Raw genomic sequence first — 21,593 nt, forward strand, 5'->3', positions numbered from 1 at the left:
AAGCCGGAATCGAACCTGGGACCCTGGAGCTGTGAAGCGATCCACAATGCTACCGTGCTGCCCCAAATGGTGAGAGTGCACCTAATGTACAGTGTACAATTGTGCTCGCTTTCCTTAAAGAGGGATATACCTGTATTGGAGGCAGCTGACAGAAGGTTCACTAGGCTGGTTCCTGAGAAGGGGTTTTGTCTTCTGAGGAAACCTTGAGCAGGAGGGACCAATACTCACTGGAGTTTAGAACAATGATAATAATAATAATCGCTTATTGTCACGAGTAGGCTTCAATGAAGTTACTGTGAAAAGCCCCTAGTCGCCACATTCTGGCGCCTGTCCGGGGAGGAATTGAACGCGCGCTGCTGGCATTATCTAAGACATTATCTTATTTAAATATATGAGATTTGGGGGGGGGGGGGGATGCTTGACAGGGTAGATGCTGAAAGGATGTGACCTTTCGGGGGGAATGGGAGGGGTGCAATCTAGAATGTGGGGGCACAGTTTAAAAATAAAGAGTCTCCCATTTCAGGAGATGAGGAGGAATTCCTCCTCTCTGAGGGTCACTAGTCTGTGGCATTCTCTTCCCCAGAAATCAGTGGAGGCTGGGGCAGTCACTGAATATTTCCGAGGCCCAGTCAGATAGATTTTTGATCGACACAGCACTTGGGGGTTATCGGGGATGGCAAGAAAGTGGAGTCAAGGCCACAATCGATTCAGCTTTGATTTTACTTTATTGGTGAAAAAGGCTCGAGGGGGCAAAATGCCAAATTCTGCTCCAATTTCTTATGATCCTTATGAAAGGTAACCACTTTGCAATTACTCTTTTTGCATCTGAGTGGCTGGTATTCCTCTAAAAGTCAAATGAGGAAAATGAGGGGCCTGTTTAGCTCACTCAGCTAAATCGCTGGCTTTTAAAGCAGACCAAGCAGGCCAGCAGCACGGTTCAATTCCCGTACCAGCCTCCCCGAGCAGGCGCCGGAATGTGGCGACTAGGGGCTTTTCACAGTAACTTCATTGAAGCCTACTCGTGACAATAAGCGATTTTCATTTTCATTTCATTTCATTTTCAATTAGCAAACTTTTCTACCGATATTGAAGAGGCAGGTGGCAGGGGTTTGGGGGAACTGGGACCTGAGGGGGCTGATGGAGGAGGGACAGCCAGCAGCAGCAGCCTGTGGTTTGAATTGGCACCAGAAGTATTGCTGCCCCACCCACTCCATATTTAGATGAGCAGTTTTTGGGGCATTGCACACATTTCTTCACACTGCATCCCCAATTTTGCAAAAAGCACCCAAGACAGACAGTAATTGTCCTATTTACATACACAAAGGACCTAGCAACTGTTCCAGGCATAGGTCTCGGCCAACTCTCTCGATGCTTACACTCTGCTTTGCTTCCCACAGCATCTGTTTTCAGGCAAACTGAAAGTAACAATAGCCTGTGCCACATGAGAAGGGAAAGCAGCCAGTTCAGGATTGAAGCGAATCTCTGACCACAAACTCCAATAAAAAGGGGTGGAGATTGAGGGTGAACATCATCTCATCAGCAATTTCTCTCAATATTGCAGCACACAACAGTGTGGAACCCATGGGCAGGTCAAAAGGAAAGGGAAGGGCCATAGACCATACATTGCTGAATCCCAATGATTCAATGCTTTAACTGACTGCCCTGAAAGAGCTCTGAACATGGGACCTCCTGAACACCAATCTTTACCCTAGTATCTAATGATGATGGATGGCGTTCCAAATGCATCAGTTTAAAATGTAGATAGAGCTAATACTTGACGTAAAGAAAATAAGGATTCCTTCAATCCTGGTAATTCATAGTTGAGCATTTCTGCCGATGACGATGAAAGCCTCGATTACCTCAAAATGAGTCATTCATTGAAACAAATATGAATGAGTGTTTAAAATGCTTACCTTTATCTGGTGCACACTATTTACACTTCCTAATTCAGTACTCCACACCTCCTGGTTCAATTTCCTCAGTTCCTCAATTTGTCTATCTCTGTCTGCCACTGTTAGGCGGCATTGTTCTTTAATAGTGCGAGACTCTGAAAGCAGGATGTTCTTCACCGATCTAAAAGAAGCAACAACAATGCACTAACTTTGCTTTAATTCTGAAAATAAAATAGACCTTGCACATTAATTGTTTCCCTGCAAGTGATGGGAGATTAAATATTAAATATGCAACATCACCAACAAAACTGAACTCACATCAGATGGACTTGTAAAATGGGGCACCGTGGGGAAGATTGGTCCAGGATTTGCTTCCAAAACATTGCCTAAATAGATTATGCATCTGTAATTGATAGCGTTACAGGCTTGTTTTGTTTAGCATGATAGACTTAATAGCAAACATTGCAGATAAGAATATATTTTAACCTGGTTTCTACACATCAAACCTTACAGCACAGAAACAGACCGTTCAGCCCAACAGATCAATGCTGGTGTTTATGTTTCCTGGCAGCCTCCTCCCACCCTTGTTCACTGAATTCCATCAGTATATCCTTAATTTCCTTTCTTTCACATGTCCTCATCATCATTGTCATAATAGGGAGATATCACGGAATCCCTACAGTGCAGTCTGCACCAGCGTCTGAAAGAAGTCCCTGCCTAGGCTGACTCTCCCGCCCCATCCTCGTAAACTCACCTAACCTTTTGGACATTAAGAGACAATTGAGCATGGCCAACCCACCTAAGTTACACATCTTTTGGCCCATAATTCTGACTTACAGCTCACAAGTTGAAGCATCACCTGTGTGTCCACCCGTGCAGCTAATGTGTTGATCAGTCAGCCATGGTTTCCTATCAGTGACATTGCTGCTTACATTATTAAATTCTCATTTCAACAGCACTGTTTCAGGACAGCAACTCTGTACGGGCCAGAGGCAGAATCCATCTGCACCAACCTTGGAAAGCTACACCAGTGAAACACACATCAGCGGGCCTGGTCCCAAAACACTCAGCACTAAAATCCTCCCTCTCGAAAATTGACTTATGGTCATCAATTGTCTCAGTCTTGCAGTGTAAAGGCAGCGCTACTTCACTGGAGGCCCTGCTGTCTGAATGAGACACTCAGCCAAGAGTCCTCCTACTTCTCAAATGGATAAAAAAGATCCTCCGGCTCAATTTACAGAAGAGCAAAGGATCTTCCTAGGGCCCTGACCAATCCACAACAAGCACCAAAAACAAAATCTGTTTATTTATTTGCTACTTGTGGGACCTCACTGCATGCTAACTAGCTGCCACATTGTGGGACCTCACGGTATGCTAACTAGCTGCCACATTGTGGGACCTCACTGCATGCTAACTAGCTGCCACATTGTGGGACCTCACTGCATGCTAACTAGCTGCCACATTGTGGGACCTCGCGGTATGCTAACTAGCTGCCACATTGTGGGACCTCACTGCATGCTAACTAGCTGCCACATTGTGGGACCTCACTGCATGCTAACTAGCTGCCACATTGTGGGACCTCACTGCATGCTAACTGGCTGCCACATTGTGGGATCTCACTGCATGCTAACTAGCTGCCACATTGTGGGACCTCACTGCATGCTAACTAGCTGCCACATTGTGGGACCTCACTGCATGCTAACTAGCTGCCACATTGTGGGACCTCACTGCATGCTAACTAGCTGCCACATTGTGGGACCTCACTGTATGCTAACTAGCTGCCACATTGTGGGACCTCACTGCATGCTAACTAGCTGCCACATTGTGGGATCTCACTGCACGCTAACTAGCTGCCACATTGTGGGACCTCACTGCATGCTAACTAGCTGCCACATTGTGGGACCTCACTGCATGCTAACTAGCTGCCACATTGTGGGACCTCACTGCATGCTAACTAGCTGCCACATTGTGGGACCTCACTGCATACTAACTGGCTGCCACATTGTGGGACCTCACGGTATGCTAACTAGCTGCCACATTGTGGGACCTCACGGTATGCTAACTGGCTGCCACATTTGCTTACATGAACTGAACATCAAAGGTGATTTATTTGCAAGGCATTTTGGGTGTTCTGAGGTGGTCCATGTGGCACTATATAAAAATGAAACTTCCTCATTCAAACTGAAACTCTGACGTAAATAGTAACAAACCTTAGTTCAGCCAATTCATTCCGACAGGAAGAGAGGTCCAGTTCGGTGTGTTCCTGTAACTTCGCTTGCCAAAGTAGCTTTTCCAGTTCTTCCACTTTATTTCTGAGCCGTGTCATCTCAGAGGGATCATTCCATAAATTATGATCGTTGAAGCAAACAGCCTCTTTTAACTGCAAGGAAAACCGTATCTTTCAATTTTCATGCAAGTATGAATGTAAAAACTGATTACAGTACGTTTATGCCCCTCCTTTCCCTTCAAAAGGCAATTTAAACATAGGAATTTGCTAACTTTACATAGCCCAAGATACAAATCCCAAAACCAATCCCATGATTGGGTTAAGATTTTAAATCATATTTTAAAAACTTAGCACCTTGCGATGGTTCTCTACTTAACCCAATTGTTGTTAGGCTGCCCCATTACTCTGCACATTATTAGAAGGCTCCTATTAAAAACGCATTTTGTCAGCTAAAATTGAAAAGTAAATTCTACGATAGGGCTTCAAGTTGCACAAAACAATAAGCTCTACCTTGGGCTCATTGGACTGCTTTATTTGGAGTTGCTGAATGTCCTCTAAACGCCTGCCTCTGTCACTGCGTGGAACCATCACAGCTTTTTGGAAAGATTCTGCCGGAGCAGCAAGCTCCTTATTCTCATTTACTATATCCAGACGCTTTTGCTCGCTCACCAAATCTTTCGATAATCCAATTAGTTTTTCTTCAGTTCTTCCCCGAACCATTTCGGCAGCTTTATCAGAGATTTTAACCCTGGTCTCGGACTCGGCCAGACCCTCGACTTCACCAAGTTTGTTTTCAGCTTCCTCTAACTTGGTTCTCTGAACATGGATTCCCTTTTTGAGCTCGTCACATTCCAGAGTTTTAAATTCGAGCTTCCGTTGAAGCTCGAGAATTAATTTTGTCTCATTTGCTTCAGGTTTATTCTTCTGTGTGGGTGAAGTAGCAGCCCTGAGTTCTGTAACCTGTTCCAAGATTCGCTCGTTCTCTGCTTGCAGAGATTTTAAGCTTTCATTACATTTTTCAAAGGAGCTCTGTGCTTCTTTCCACTGTTCCTCAAGGTTGCTTTTTTCAGTCTCAAGATTCTTAATTTGCTGCAGTTGCTTTTGCAGCAGCTCCTTCAGCTGACTATCTTTCAGGGACAAGATCTGGTTAAGCTCCTCCCTGTGCTTAATCAACTGTGCTTTCAGCATTGCGTTTTCAGAATTAAGATCGTCCATCTGGTTGAGCAGATTTTTGATCTCTTGCTGAAGTTTATTGTTTTGGTTCGCACTTTCCTGAATAATGCCATCCTTCTGACTGAGCATATCAAGGTGCCGCTGCTCCAGTTGTGAATATTCTGACAAAATACGATCTCTGTCGTCCTGAAGGGAGGCCATTGATTTTGTAAACACATCCATTTTGGCAACAACTTGGTCTTTCTCTTCTCTGCTTTTATCAATTTGCACTTGCAATTCTTTGGCTTTGCTGGCTGCTTTTTGGCTATCATGCTGGAAAATCTTTAACTGAATCTCACAATCCTCCATTTGCTTCCTGTACTGTTCCTGCAATTCTGCTACGTAGTCTGAAATTTCACCATCTTTTGACGATACGAGCTTTGAGATCTCCACATCTTTATTGCTCAGCATGAGCTTTAGCTGCTGGGAAATAGCGTTCTGCTTCTGTAGGTCCGCATTTAATTTCGCATTTTCAGCCTGAAGCTGATGAGTTTCTGATTGTTTTTCTGTCAGATCTTTTTCTAGCACTTGCTCCGTCATTTTCAACGTGGTCACAGAGTGGCTCAAGTCAGAAAGCTGTGTGCTTAAGTAGTTACTTTCCCGTGACAATTTGCTTAATGCTGCCTCTTTTTCTTTTAGCAATCCCTCCAGCTCTTCGATTTTTTCAGTGTTCTGGCAAATAGTCTCTTTCATAGTAACCATTTCATTCTGGTGCTTGCCCTCTGCATCTTTACTGCTCACAGTAAGTTCATCAATTGTCTGCTCCAATTTTAAACTTCTGTACTGGAGAGCTTGAAGGTTGAAGGATTTTTGCTTGATTTCTTCATGAAATTTTTGCAACATTTCTTCCTTTGCTTGTACTTGATTTTCCTTATTTTGGATAGTATCTTGGAATCGAGTTTCCCATGTCTTGCTTTCTTCAATAATCCTGTCCCTGTCATCTTGAAGAGAGGACATACATTTTGTGAATGCTGCCAAATTGGCCAAATTGTTATTCAACTCGCCCTGAAGCTTTTTAATCAGCAGATCCCGGCCATTTAGCTCAGACTGTACTTCTAAGAGTTCTGCAACTACCCTGTCTTTCTCATGTTCCAACAAATCTAGTTTGTCCTGGTAACTGACTATTTCTTTTTGATGAATTGTTTTCTGTTGATCCAAAATCAGAAGGACTTCCTTCTCTTTTTCAGTAATTTGGGCTTTTGTTTTCTCTTCTTTTTTTTGTAGTTCTTCCGTTAGCTCTAAACACTGTGCATGAACGCCATCAGCTTCATTTCTGGTGTTGCGGAGTAAGACTTTACAAGAAACAAGTTCTTCTTGAACTCGTCTGACCTGCTCTTCAGAACAGGAGGCTTTCTTTGTTGCACATTCTAGTTTATTTTGCATTTCTTCACGTGCAGATTCTGATGTCTTGACTGCTCGCTCCAAGTCCAAAATGAGCTCCTGGTACTTGATGCAGTCCTTCTGTAATTGATTTATTTCCTGTTGCTTTTCTTTCAACAGTTCCTGCAACTCTTTGGTTTCTCCCTTGGATCTGGAGTTCCCTCTCCGAGCAGACCGTAGCTTCTCCTCAAACTCTTTTACCAGTTTTATTTCCTGAGTTTCCTTTTCTTTGACCAATTGACATTTATCTTCTCTGAAGCCATCAAGTTCACTAACAAGTGAATTATTTTGGACATGAAGTGTCTTCACTGCCTCTGTTAACTGATCGATCTTGTCTGCATTTTTAAGTAATTCTGCCTCGAGATACTCTTTCTCGGTTTTGACGTTCTCTGATGTTTCTTGAACATTTTCAAGTTCTTCCTGCAGGAGGGATTTATCGTCCTCCAAAATTTTGACTTTTTCATTCAAGTTTACAGTCTCTTGTTGGTAAGCTTTTATTTCATGTTGAAGCTCTACAATTGTAGAATATTTTTCATGGCTCTCCATCCTGTGTTGCAACTTCAATTGGTGAAGCTTCTCGGACAGCAATTGTCGTGCTTGCTCCACAACCTGCCCCTCTCCAGCCTTGCCGTCCAGAGATTGAATGCCTGAAGACAATGGCTCATTCACTTGGAATTTATCGATTTCAGGCTGATGGAATGCCTCTTTGGCCAGCAGCTCGTCTAGGATACATGTAGATGTGTTAAATTCCTTCAGCAAATGCTCTCTCTCATTCTGAGTTTCATCAAACTGAGACTTAAGCTCCTCATAGGTCTGCGTCAATAATTTGTTTTCCTCCAGGAGCTGACTATACTGAACGGACAATTCACTCGTGTGGCTCTGATTTGCAGCAGAGATGGTTTGCAAATTGCTGCTGATTCTTTCAATCTCCCCTTCAAGCTCCTGAACTCTCTGCTGTTTGGATTTTGCAAGCTTTCTCATTTTGTCCTTCATTTTTTCATTCTGATTGCTCGCCTCCTCGAGCTGTTTCTCAGTATTTTGTTGCTCAGCCTCAAGTTCATGAAGTCTGAAAGCCACTTCTTGCTTTTCCTTTCTGGTCATTTCAACTATCTGTCTCATCTTATCCATTTCATTTCCAATGTTTTCATAGGATTGCAAAAGGGACTCGTACTCATTCTTCAATTCATTGTGTTTGGTCTTCCACTCGGACAGTTCTGCTGCCTGGAAGGTTTTTAATGACTCCAGCTGGTGAGAAAAGTCCTGCTTCTCTTGAATTACTGAGTCTAATGTATGCTTTAGACTTTCACATGCAACATTTAAGTTCTCTTTTTCTGCAAATATTCTATCTACTTCAGAAAGAAGCCTCCTCTTCTCTTCGTAGTGTACAGAAGCTGCTCGTTGTAAAGGCTCCAGCTGTTTCTTCATTTCAGCTAAGCTTCTTTCAAGGGTAGAAATCTTGAAAGTAAGTTCTTCCTTTTCTGATGTTAAAGTATTAATATCCTGCTTCAAAGTTTTATTTTCTTTCAGGGCCTCTTTCCGGGATATTAGCGCTGCTTGCAGCTTTCTCTGAATCAGTTCTTTAGACTTGTTTTCCTCAGGATTATCTGCTGCCCTCTGTTGAACTTCGATGGTAGTTGTTTTTGTTCTTTCCTTTTCCATTTCATGAAATATTGCTTGCTTTTGTACTCGTAATCCCAGTTCCTCCAAGAGCTTCTCTTTCTCAGACAATGCACATTCCAAAGACTTTATGCTGTTATCACGTTCCTGTAAACTCTCGAGCGCTGTCTCTAGCTCTGACTGTGCAGACAGTAATTGTTGTGCGTGCAGGTTCTCTTCTTCATCTGCTTTTCGAGACGGGTAAGGCTGCTTCAATAATGATTGGATTTTGGCATTCTCCCCTTGTAAGGTGGTGAGCTGTGCCTCGAGTTGATCCTTCTCCCTGTGTAAATCCAACAGTTGTGTTTTGAGAGTCGCCATTTCTTCAGCCGAATTTTGCAGAGTGTGAGAGTAATTTTCTTTATCCTTTAGTGCACCTTCCAGAGCAATTTTGAGGTTTTCAACTTCAGCTTGGATTGAGTGCCACTGATTTTGAAACCAACTAATCTCCGCAGCGTGACTCTCCTTTTCCTCTTGGTGCCGACATTCCAGGTGGGATAGAGAATGCTTTAGCATTTGGGCCTCTTCCGATGTTTCAACAATCCTAACTTGTGCACTTCCTAACTCTGACATTAGTTCGGTTTTGTCTCGCTGAAGTTGTTCTTGATCACCTTGAAGCCCTTTCATATCGGCATCCTTTATTGCTAATGTGGAAACCATGCTGGCTAATTTCTTCTCGAGGATCTGAACTTCATCTTGCTGACCTAAGGCAGCAAACATTTTGCTCTCCTGTTCCTCAAGCTGAACTTTAAGCTGTTCCAATACCTTTTCTTTGTCACTGAGCAGTACATTGACAGAATGCAACTGCTTTTGCAAGGTCCCTATTAACTCTCTATTGCACTCAAACTCTGATAGCTTTGTTTGATATGAATGGTGAAGTGTAGTTAGTTCTTCTTTCACATTTTCTAACTCTTTGGTTTGCACAAAGTACATCTCTGAAATGTGGCTACATTCCTCCCTCTGGAGTGACAGCTGCTCTTTATGATGCTTATCCTTCTCTTGACCCTTTTTGATAGTTTCCTTCCGGGCCAAAAGAGCTGCCTGAAGTTTCTTTTGTAAATGTTCCTTTTCTTGTTTGAGCGCATTTAGCTGGTCAATGACCTCAATTACACCAAAGCCATCCCCTCCCGGGGTCTCAGGCAATTCTGCATTTGAAGGCTCTGGCTTTTTAGATAACACAATTTTAATTTTCTCCAGATGTGAATTAAGTCGACAGAACTCATCTTCAAATGTTTTCTCTTTTTCTTTTAAACCAGCCTGGAGTTGAGCAATTGAGGAATCTTTCTCTTGGACGGTCTGAAGCAACTCCACAGACAAGGCTTCTCTTTCCATTTCACATTTACTGACATTTTTCTGCAGTTGTTCGACAGCAGTTTCTTTTTGAGAAAGGGTTTGACTAAGAATATTTATATCGGTGTCCTTTTCTACCAGCTGTTGTTTGAGGATTTCAAGGTGCGTCTCAAGCTGTTTGATCTGATTCTGTCCAATTGCCACTTCAGAGTTCAGCTCTTGTGTCCGACTTTCAAGAATTCTGCAATTCTGCTGCAATTCTGCGGTTTGCTGATCCTTCGCTGTGTCAGCGATGGCAACTTTTTGCAACTCTTCAACTTTCTTCATCAAATCCCTTCTTGTCAGCAGTGCAGCTTGAAGCTTCTTTTTGAACAAATCTCTCTCCTTTGTCAGCGTTTGAGTTTGCGAATGCAACTGTTGGTTTTTGGTAGCAATGTCTTGGTAGTGGATTTCTTTTGTACTCTGAAGAATTTCTTGCTGCTCCAGTTGTTTCTTATGCTCCTCCAGTTCACCTGTAAGCCTGTCTACTTTTTCATTGGATACACAGAACTGTGCCTTAAGCTTTTCTATTTGATCAGTCAAGTGCTTTTCCTCTTCTGCTGCTTTCACCATTTCCTTTGATATGGATTCTGTCAGCTGCTCGGTAGAAACATCCTTTTCTCTCAACTGCTGACTGAGAGAAATGACCAGCTCTTGTTGCTGGTTTACCTGCATGTTCAGTATGTGAACCGCTTGTTCTTTCTTTTGCAGGGCATCGAAATGCTGAGCACCTTCCTCGGTTGCATTCTCCAACTGTTGGGACTTCTTGTTAAGTTCCTCCTTCAAAACACCCATCTGCTCTTGTATGGAACTACTTTGTTGGAAACTTTCATCTGAAACATGTTGCCTTTCTTTTAGTTCAGCTTGATTTTGCTCCAGTCTGGCCTGAAGATCAGCTACTTGCTTCTGTAAAGCTTCCAGTTCCAAATGATGACTTAATTTAATTTGCTTGATCTCACTGCAGAGCGAAAACTTTTCTTCTTCAGAAGACATTAATTTATCCGCCATGCTTTCTGAAATTTCGGATCTATCCTTTTCACTTACTGAAACGCGACTTTGCAAATGTTCAATCTCTTTTTCTTTCTCAGATAGAATTTGCTTTAACTCATTCACTGTAGATTCACTGCTCAAAATCAAAGCTGACAATTCATTCAGTCTGGATTGTTTTTCAACAACTTGCTGACTGAAGTTAGACGCCATCACTTGGTGCTCTTTCTGGCGATTTGCACTGGTTTGCAATGCAGATGACTGTTCCCAAAGTTTCTCTTGTAAATTATCTAGTGCCTTTTGCAAGTTGTCTATTTTAACATCTTTCAACTCTGCTTGAGTCTCTAAATTGCTCAGTTTCTCTGTTAGCAAACTATTTTTCTCAGTTTCCCTACCAAATTCTACCAACCATTTCCTTTCTGATTCCATCAGATTTTGTTCTAATTTCTGAACTTGCGATTTCAGTTTTGCCATTTCCTCTGATTTAAGACTGACCTGCTTTTGAAGACATTCAATTTCATCCTTCATTTGCTGTGTGACGTCAAGCTTCTCCCTAATATCGCACATTGTTGCAAGCTTCTCTTCAAGTAGCAGTACTTCACCAGATTTCTGCTGTAACTGACCCTGGTATGAGGCGCTCACTTGTTCCTTTTCCATCTTCAACATGTTAATCTGGTGATCCAAATGTGAATTTCCATTTTGAAGTTGCTCACACTGCTGATGAAGATTTTCAATCAGTGCTGCTTTTTCCTGATAGTCTTGTGCTGATTTTTCACTCAAAGTCTTCAGCTCCAACTCAAGTTTCTCAACGTGCTGTGTCTGATCCAAATATTTCTTCTGAAGGATTAGTTCACCTTGTTTTGCCTCCTGATTAATCATCTTAAGTTGTTCTGCAGCTTCCTTATATTGGTTTTTTTGTGCTTCTAGAGCTGCAATCTGACTATCCACATTCCTCTGATTAATAGCAATCAGCTCATCTTTTTGCAGCAAAACATTCCCATAGTCAGCTAATGATACCTGACTCTTCTGTACTTCCTCTTTTAGTGTCTTAACTTCAACCATCAAAGCATTTGTGTTACTCTCTATAACTTGAATTTTGACATCCTTTTCGCAAAGTACTTTTCTAAGTTCTGCTACTTCTTCCTCCTTTGCACGGAGCGTTACATGAAGTTCTCTGAACTGTTCAGACTGCGAGGCATACCTTTCCTGCAGGTGGCTAAAAGCAGTTTCTTTATCCTGCAGTAACTCCTCAAGTCGCTTTGAATCTGAAAGCATGTCCTGCACTCGACCTTGGAGTTGAGAAACCTGCTCTGTGCTCTCAGTGAACTGTGATTTCAGCAAATCGCTCACACTCGCGTTGTCTTGCCATTTCCTGACAAGGTTTCTCTGCTCTACAATTAAAGCCTCCTTTTGAACAAGAACCTCTTTCACTTGTCTTAATTCTGAATTCTGTTGGCTTATTTGACTATTAAGTTGTGAAAATGTATGTTCAAGGTTGATAAACTTTTCTCTAAGTGCTGCATATTCGGTTTCCTTTGCCTGCATCTGTAAGATCAACGCTTCATTGCAAGTTCTGGTACTCTCCTTGATTTGCAACACGGCCAGCTCCTTTTCCTGAATAATCCTCTTTAGCTGTTCAGCTTCAGAGCTGGCAGCTGCCAGTTGCACTCTGAGCTGTGAAACCGAATCCTCAGTTTCAGAAAATGCTGTTTTGACTTTGACACACTCTTCAATTTTACAGGTCAGCAGCCTGTCTCTTTCCTCGACGGCGCACTTTAGTTCATGAGCTTTAAAAGTCATGTCCTGGATTTGGTTTTCAAGTTTCAAAATGGTTCCCATATTTTCTATGGATTGCAATTCCAGTGCCCCGTGCTCTGCAGCCTTTTTCCCAAGCTCTCCAAGTTCAGCAATCTGCTGTTGAAGGGTCGTCTCTTTCTCTTGAAGCGTCTGTTTAAGCCGAGCGGCTTCACGCACCATAACTTGCACCTGAGCTTGCAACTGTGAAATTATCTGCACGTATTGGCTCAGTTGCCCTTCCCCTTGCAAGATGTTAGCTTGCGGCTGTTGCAGCAACACTGCCTGCTGATTGGGTGAAACTTGTTTCTCTTCAAGCTCCAGTGTAAAGGTTTCAGTGGCAACATTTAAGGTACTGGCACCTTCATTGAAAGAGGTGATCATTCCCACCTTTTGTGACAGCAAGCATTGGAGGGCTGCAATCTCATCTGTTTTACCGTGTAGCTGAAAGTTCATCTCCTCAAGTTCCTCTTTAAATTTGTGATTTTCAGTGCTGAGAATTTGAGTTTGATCCCGTGCAAGGGCAGCCACAGATTCCCAGTCATTCACTCTTCTCTGCAGCTGATCGTGCTCTGCAGTCCACTGACTTGCAGCTATTTGCAACTCTTTATTTTCGCTCTGAAGCCTCTCTTTGTCAATATTCAGTGCTTCCATTTGCTTCTGCAATGACACAATCATATCTGCTTTCTGATCAAGCTGCCCCTGCAGGTCATGACTTTCAATAGACTTGCTGCTTAGGAGAGATTCTCTCTCATCGAACCGCTGCCTGAGATTTTCCTTTTCTTCTCTCAATGCTTGTATTTGACTCTCTAAACTTTTGGCAGTAAGCTGGTGCTGACTGAGTGCTTTTTGCAGGTCATTGCATTCAGAAAGCTTTTCGCTAAAAGCCACATCCTTGACCCCAAGTTCAATACGGAATGCCTGAACCTGATCTTGGAGCTGCAACAATCTCTCTTGTCCTTCACAAAGCTGCTTTTGGAGTGAGCCACATTCGGAACTTTTATTACTTAAAGCATCCTCGTTTTTGGTGTTTAAAAGCCGAAGTTCTTCAAGCTGCAATGTCAAAGATTGCAGTTGCCCGCTTGTCTGCTCAGCAGTTCTTTGCTGCTCCTGAATTTGATTTTTCAGGAAGTCACACTCATTTATTTTTTCATGTAGCTGCTCTCCCAGGGTTACCTCCTTCTGTTCCAAAGCTTTTAGCAGGTCTAGTTTTCGGACAAATGCTTCTTTTTCTTTCTGAAGCTGGAAGATTGTGCTTGTGTACTGTGTAATCTGCTCCTCCTTGGAAGCCATTCCATTTTCTAACTTTTGCACAACATCCTTTTTTTTGGAAAGTTCATCTTCTTTATTATTTAGGATCTTGTTGAGATTTTCATTTTCAACAGACAGCTCCTGCACCTGATGCTCCAAATTGGACTTGATCTCCACAGTTTTAGCATATTTTCCAATGGACTCGGACAGAAGTTTAGCTGGCTCTGAAAGGCTCTGATCTTTCACCGTTGCCTGCAGTTGCACATTTGTTTCGTCAAGCTTTTTAGTTTGCTTGTGTAAGTCAGTAACTAATCTGGTCACCTCATCCACCTGCCTTTGCAAATCTTGCTTTTCAGTTTCTTTAGCCTGTACCTCTTGCACTAGTTGAGAATTAGTTTGTTCAACACTCTGAAGCCTTTGCTCCAACGAGGCCACAATATCCAGCTTCTCCTGCAGTCTCCGTCCAGTTTCTTCTCGATGTTCAGCAAACTGTTGGGTTAACTTGGCCAACTCTCCCTCTTCACCAACACTCGCTGCAATAAGGTTGCTACACTGAGTCTCCAAAGTTTTCAACTCATTCTCCAAACGTTGTTCTTTCTCCTCCTTCTCTCGGAGTGAACTGACAAGTCTTCCTTTTGCTGAGCTGATTTCATTCATCTGAACCTTCAGTTTTTCAATTTCTTGCTGGCCGGCAGCATTAGATTCTTGAAGCTGTTGGGTGGTTGCGGCAACCTTATTTTCAAGTGAGGATATCCGAGTTCTGCATTCCACGAGCTGAGCTTTATTCGATATATTCTCCTGCAATTCTGAACGTAGGCTTTGAATTGTGTTATTATTTTCTCCAATCTGCTTCATTAAAGCTGCAATTTCCTCCCCCTTAGCTTCACCTTCACTTCGAGCATGACTGAGCTCAGACTCCACCTTAGAAAATTGATCTACAAGTGTAGAAATGCTGGTATTCACTGCCTGCTCATCGACAGATTGAGTCTTCCTTAGTAACGCAAACTCCATCTCAATCTTTGCCAAGGCTGCCTGCAGTTCTCCAGTCTCCTGCTCCTTACTGCTGTTCTGCTTTTTCAATGTTTCATTCTGCTCTGAATATTCCGCCACGCTCTTAGAAAGAACAGTCAGCCTATACTCCTTCGCCACAATTGTCTCCTTAAGTGTGTCAATCTCTCTTTCACAACTTTGTAAATCATCAATCAGTCGGGCTCTCTCTTCCAAGTGACTCAAATTCAGCCGTTCTAGCTCATCATTACTCTGCTCGAGTTCTTGGTGTAGGGTTTCCATTGCCATATCCTGTTTCTGCACCTGAATATCAGAAAAGAAGATATGACAGTTAAAACACATGTAGATTTGATAGCATGCACTTATTCCAACAATCTGAATTGGAGAGACATGATTTGACTTGGACAATTAGAGATGATTAAAACAGCTTGGTCATAACATTCTCCAAACTTTTAAAAAGAAAACCAAACTAAATCACTGGAAGGTCTCCCTGCAATCAAAAATACTAAATATCAAACCTGATGTCAACTAATTTGTCCACTCAAAACTCATATCTCAAAAGCTCTCCTCTCCTAGTGCCATGATGTGGAGATGCCAGCATTGGACTGGGGTGAGCACAGTAAGAAGTCTTACAACACCAGGTTAAAGTCCAACAGGTTTGTTTCAAACACGAGCATTCGGAGCACTGCTCCTTCCTCAGGTGAATGGAGAGATATGTTCCAGAAACATTTATATAGACAAAGTCAGAGATGCTGGACAATGCTTGGAATGCGAGCATTTGCAGACAATCAAATCATTACAGATCCAGGGAGAGGGATAATCACAGGTTAAAGAGGTGTGAATTGTCTCAAGCCAGAACAGTTGGTAGGATTTTGCAAGTCCAGGCCAGATAGTGGGGGGTGGCTGTAATGCGACATGAATCCAAGATCCCTGTTGAGGCCGCACTCATGCGTGCGGAACTTAGCTATAAGTTTCTGCTCGGCAATTCTGCGTTGTTGTGTGTCCTGAAGACCGCCTTGGAGAACTCTTACCCGGAGATCAGAGGCTGAATGCCCTTGACTGCTGAAGTGTTCCCCGACTGGAAGGGAACATTCCTGCCTGGTGATTGTCGCACGATGCCCGTTCATTCGTTGTCGCAGTGTCTGCATGGTCTCGCCAATGTACCACGCTTCGGGACATCCTTTCCTGCAGCGTAAGAGGTAGACTACATTGGTCGAGTCGCACGAGTATGTGCCGCATACCTGGTGGGTGGTGTTACCATGTGTAATGGTGGTATCCAAGTCGATGATCTGGCATGTCTTGCAGAGATTGCCCTGGCAGGGTTGTGTGGTGTCGTGGTCGCTGTTCTGAAGGCTGGGTAATTTGCTGCGCGGTTGTTTGAAGGCCAATAGTGGGGGTGTGGGGATGACCTTGGCAAGATGTTCATCTTCATTGATGATGTGTTGAAGGAATGTTCCCTTCCAGTCGGGGAACACTTCAGCAGTCAAGGGTATTCAGCCTCTGATCTCCGGGTAAGCGTTCTCCAAGGCGGCCTTCAGGACACGCAACAACGCAGAATTGCCGAGCAAAAACTTATAGCTAAGTTCCGCACGCATGAGTGCGGCCTCAACCGGGATCTTGGATTCATGTCGCATTACATCCACCCCCCACCATCTGGCCTGGACTTGCAAAATCCTACCAAATGTTCTGGCTTGAGACAATTCACACCTCTTTAACCTGTGATTATCCCTCTCCCTGGATCAGTAATGATTTGATTACCTGCAAATGCTCGCATTCCAAGCATTGTCCAGCATCTCTGACTTTGTCTATATAAATGTTTCTGGAACATACCTCTCCATTCACCTGAGGAAAGAGCTGCGCTCCGAAAGCTCGTGTTTGAAACAAACCTGTTGGACTTTAACCTGGTGTTGTAAGACTTCTTACTTTGCTCTCCTAGTGCAACATCCAATCCCTACTTGAACATTTTTAATATGTCTGCACTATTATGTCACCTAATAGTTTGTTCTCAATATTAATCACCCTTGGCATAAATGTTTTATTTGTTCATGGATTAGGAACACTTCTCCTGGTAAAGCCAATTTGTTGCCTACCCCGAATTGCCCTTGGGAAGGTGGTGGTGAGGTACCTCCTTCAGCTGCTGCAGTCCACATGGTGTAGGTACATCCATGCTGCTGTTAGGAGAGGAGAGCCAGGATTTTGATCCAGCGACAGTGAAGAAACAGCGATATATTTCCAAGTCAATGTGTAGTTGGAGGGGAGCTTGCAGGTGGTGGTGTTCCAATGTATCTGCTGTCCTTCTGGATAGTAAATGTCACGGGCATGCAGGATGCTGTTGAAGGAGCCTTGATGAGCTGTTCCAGTGCATCTCCGAGATGGTACACACTGCTGCTAATGCCAGTCACTGGTGGCGGAGGGAGTAAATGGTTAAGGTTGTGGATGGAGTGACAATCAAACAGGACACTTTACCTTGGATGGTGATGAGCCTCTTGTTGCTCCCATCCAGGAACGTGAAGGGTGTCCCATCTCACTCTTAACTTGAGCCTTGTAGATGGTGAACAGGCTTTGGGGAGTCAGGAGGCGAGTTATTTGCTGCAGAATTCCCAGCCTCTGATCTGCTCTTGTATTTATATGGCTAGTCCAGTTCCATTTCTGGTCAGTGGTAACACCCAGGATGTGGTAGTGTGGCACTCAGTGATGGTTATGCCATTGAATATTAAGGAGAAGTGGTTAGATTCTGAATTGCTGGAGATGGTCATTGCCTGGCATGAATGCCACCTATCATCCCAAGCCTGGATATTGCCCAGGTCTTGCTGCATTTGGACATGGACTGCTTCATTATCTGAGGAGTCGTGAATGGTGCTGAACATTATGCAGTCATCCACAAACATCCCCACTTCTGACCTTATGATGGAAGGGAGATCATTGATGAAGCAGCTGAAGATGGTTGCGCCCAGGACACTACATTGAGGAACCTCAGCAAAGTCCCATGACTGAGATGAATGACCGCCATCACAACCAGTGGAGAGACCCCCCCCCCCCCCCCCCCGATTCCCATTGACTTCAGTTTTGCTCGGATTCCTAATGCCACACTCAGTTAAAAGCTGCCTTGATGTCAAGGGCATCACTCTCACCTCTTGGGCTCAGCTCTTTTGTCCTTGTCTGGACTAAGGCTGTAATGAGGTCAGGAGCAGAGTGGTCCTGCCAGAACCTAAATTGAGCATTAGCGAGCAAATTATTGCTGAGTAAGTGCCGCTTGACAGCACTGTCGATGACACCTCCCACACTTTGCTGATGATTGAGAGTAGACTGATCGGCCGGGTTCGATTTGTCCTGTTTTCTTGTGGACAAGACACAGCTGCGTAATGTTCCACATTGCTGGGGAGATGTCAGTGTCGTAGCTGGACTGGAGCACCTTGGCTAGAGTGTCGCTAGTTCTGCAGCGCAAGACTTCAATACTATTGTTGGAATATTGTCAGGGCCCATCGCCTCTGCTGTATCCAGTGCCTCCGCTGTATCCAGTGCCTCCGCTGTATCCAGTGCCTCCGCTGTATCCAGTGCCTCCGCTGTATCAATGCCTCCGCTGTATCAATGCCTCCGCTGTATCCAGTGCCTCCGCTGTATCCAGTGCCTCCGCTGTATCCAGTGCCTCCGCTGTATCAATGCCTCCGCTGCATCCAGTGCCTCCGCTGTATCAGTGCCTCTGCTGTATCCAGTGCCTCCGCTGTACCCACTGCCGCTGTATCCAGTGCCTCCGCTGTATCCACTGCCTCCGCTGTATCCAGTGCCTCCACTGTGTCAGTGCCTCCGCTGTATCCAGTGCCTCTGCTGTATCAGTGCCTCTGCTGTATCCAGTGCCTCTGCTGTATCCAGTGCCTCCGCTGTATCCACTGCCGCTGTATCCAGTGCCTCCGCTGTATCCACTGCCTCTGCTGTATCCAGTGCCTCCGCTGTATCCAGTGCCTCCGCTGTATCCAGTGCCTCCGCTGTATCCAGTGCCTCTGCTGGATCCACTTGCCGCTGTATCCAAGTGCCTCTGCTGTATCGGTGCCTCCGCTGGATCCGGTGCCTCCGCTGGATCCGGTGCCTCCGCTGGATCCGGTGCCTCCGCTGATCCGGCTGCCTCCGCTGGATCCGGGTGCCTCCGCTGGATCCGGTGCCTCCGCTGGATCGGTGCCCCGCTGGACCGGTGCCTCCGCTGGATCCGGTGCCTCCGCTGGATCGGTGCCTCCGCTGGATCCGGTGCCTCCACTGGATCCGGTGCCTCCGCTGTATCCATTGCCTGATGTATCCAGTGCCTTGATATTCCAGTGCTCTGATGTATCCAGTGCCTCTGATGTATCCAGTGCCTCTGATGTATCCAGTGCCTCTGCTGGATCCAGTGCCTCTGCTGGATCCAGTGCCTCTGATGTATCCAGTGCCTCTGATGTATCCGGCATCTGAGATCCAGTGCCTCTGATGTATCCAGTGCCTCTGATGTATCCAGTGCCTCTGATGTATCCAGTGCCTTTAGTCATTTCTTGATATCACATGGAGTGAATCGTATTGGGTGAAGGCTGGCATCTGTGATGCTGGGGACCTCTGGAGGAGACCGAGTTGGATCACCAACTTGGCACTTCTGGCTGAAGATTGTTGCGAATGCCTCAACCTTGTCTTTTGCTCCTCCATCATTGAGGACGGGTATATTGGTGGAGACTCCTCCTCCAGTGAGTTGTTTAATTATCCACCACCATTCACGGCTGGATATGGCAGGACTACAGTTTCATTCTGATCCAATTGCTATGGGATTGCTTAACTCTGTCTATTGCATGCTGCTTAAACTGTTTTGCATGCAAGTAATCCGTTGTTATGGCTTCAACCTCATATTTTGGTATTCCCGAAAAGACGTGCTTGTTAGGTTAATTGGACAGTCTAAATTCTCCCTCTGTGTAGGTTATTTACACAGAGGGTAGTGGGTGCCTGGAACCCGCTGCCGGAGGAGGTGGTGGAAGCAGGGACGATAGTGACGTTTAAGGGGCATCGTGACAAATACATGAATAGGATGGGAATAGAGGAATATGGACCCAGGAAGTGTAGAAGATTGTAGTTTAGACGGGCAGCATGGTCGGCACGGGCTTGGAGGGCCGAAGGGCCTATTCCTGTGCTGTACTTTTCTTTGTTCTTTGTACCCGAACAGGTGCCGGATTGTGGCGTCTAGGGGCTTTTCACAGTAACTTCATTACAGTGTTCATGTAAGCCTACTTGTGACACTAATAAAGGTTATGATTATTATAAAGACATCTTTCTCACTATTACAGCTCTGGTGATCTATAATACAACATATCACTTTCACAATTATTGATTTTTACCTGTTTCTACTTGAATATTCATTCATATGAAAGATGGAGTCCCATCTTTCTTTAAAAGAATGTTATGAAGAATTACAATTTATTCAAATACATTTTAACTTTTCCAATTCTTTTGATTTCATTAAAACAAATTAGAGGGGCTTGATGTGTTGTGAAGATTGGATCACGTTGAAGGAATTGACAGCATTTAGGTAGCAATTGGTGATAATAAAGAAAAAGACAGTGTAGTTTAAATAGAAACTATAGAGCAATAGGCTCTGATGCAGCAAGTCCCACTGAATCATACTGTACATACGGTGGCCATTTAGCCCAAAGTTACTGACACTTGTGGAAGAGCTACACAATTCGTATCACATCCTGCCCCGCCGCTCTGTTCCCATCTGCCCACATTTTAAATATTAACAATTTGGATGGTTGTATGTTTTAGAAAACGACATACTTTTTCTTTGTTTGACGAAAGTTTCTCTGTGAGGTCCAGGACTATATTTTTCAGGTCAGCACATTCTGTTTCGACAGCGCTGCGTTTTTCAGTAACCCTTGCTAGCTAATAGAGAGAGAACAATGCATTCCTAAATATCACCATTTTCAGCACAGTGTACAAGTAGAAACAATAAGCACTACTTGTAAAATTATAAAGAAAAATAATTTTCTTTGCGTTCCCCACAGTTTGTGAGGAGGAGATTGTTACAGGAGGAACTGAAAGGGAATCAGACCTGACAGCAAAACAAATGGTACATGGGCTGAGGGAGTGAAACCTGTGCTGGTCACTTACACATCATGGAACTGAACTGGGTATCAAATTCAGGAGTGCAGCAAATTTTGGCTACAGTGTTTAATGGAAAAGCAAAGCTAAATTTATTCAAGTAAGCAAACCAATTAAATTATTTTTTGCACAGTGAGTCCTTTTTATACAAATTGAGAGTACCCAATTGATTTTTTCCAATTAAGGGGCAATTTAGCCTGGCCAATCCACCTACCCTGCACATCCTTGGGTTGTGGGGGTGAGACCCACGCAGACACAGGGAGAATGTGCAAACTCCACACGGACAGGGCCATGATCAAACTTGGGACCTCGGCGCCGTGAGGCAGCAGTGCTAACCACTGCACCACCGTGCCACCCCTTGCACAGTGAATCGTAAACAGTAAAACAGACAATTCTATCATGAGGCTGTGAAAGTACAGAGGGATAAGATTTGGTAGACAATCGAAGGAATTACATCCAAAATGTAATTCTGGAGTGCGACTTACAATTATATAGAACATAGAACAGTACAGCACAGAACAGGCCCTTCGGCCCTCAATGTTGTGCCGAGCATCGGCCGAAACCAAGATCAAGCTATCCCACTCCGTGTCATTCTGGTGTGCTCCATGTGCCTATCCAATAACCGCTTGAAAGTTCCTAAAGTGTCCGACTCCACTATCACAGCAGGCAGTCCATTCCACACCCAAACCACTCTCTGAGTAAAGAACCTACCTCGGACATCACTCCTATATCTCCCACCCTGAATCTTC

General features: G+C 44.2%; 1 protein-coding gene across 1 annotated transcript in view; it reads right to left on the reverse strand.

Moving 5' to 3' along the window:
- LOC119971994 (golgin subfamily B member 1-like) overlaps window positions 1-21,593 on the reverse strand; it is an 85,402-nt gene that overhangs the window by 9,104 nt on the left and 54,705 nt on the right. The window contains 4 exon segments of the mRNA XM_038808422.1: window positions 1,914-2,073; window positions 4,103-4,272; window positions 4,630-15,039; window positions 20,521-20,625. Of these exon segments, the coding sequence (XP_038664350.1) occupies window positions 1,914-2,073; window positions 4,103-4,272; window positions 4,630-15,039; window positions 20,521-20,625 (10,845 nt within the window).

This window comes from Scyliorhinus canicula, chromosome 9 (assembly GCF_902713615.1).
Source record: "Scyliorhinus canicula chromosome 9, sScyCan1.1, whole genome shotgun sequence".
NCBI classification, from domain to species: Eukaryota; Metazoa; Chordata; class Chondrichthyes; order Carcharhiniformes; family Scyliorhinidae; genus Scyliorhinus; species Scyliorhinus canicula.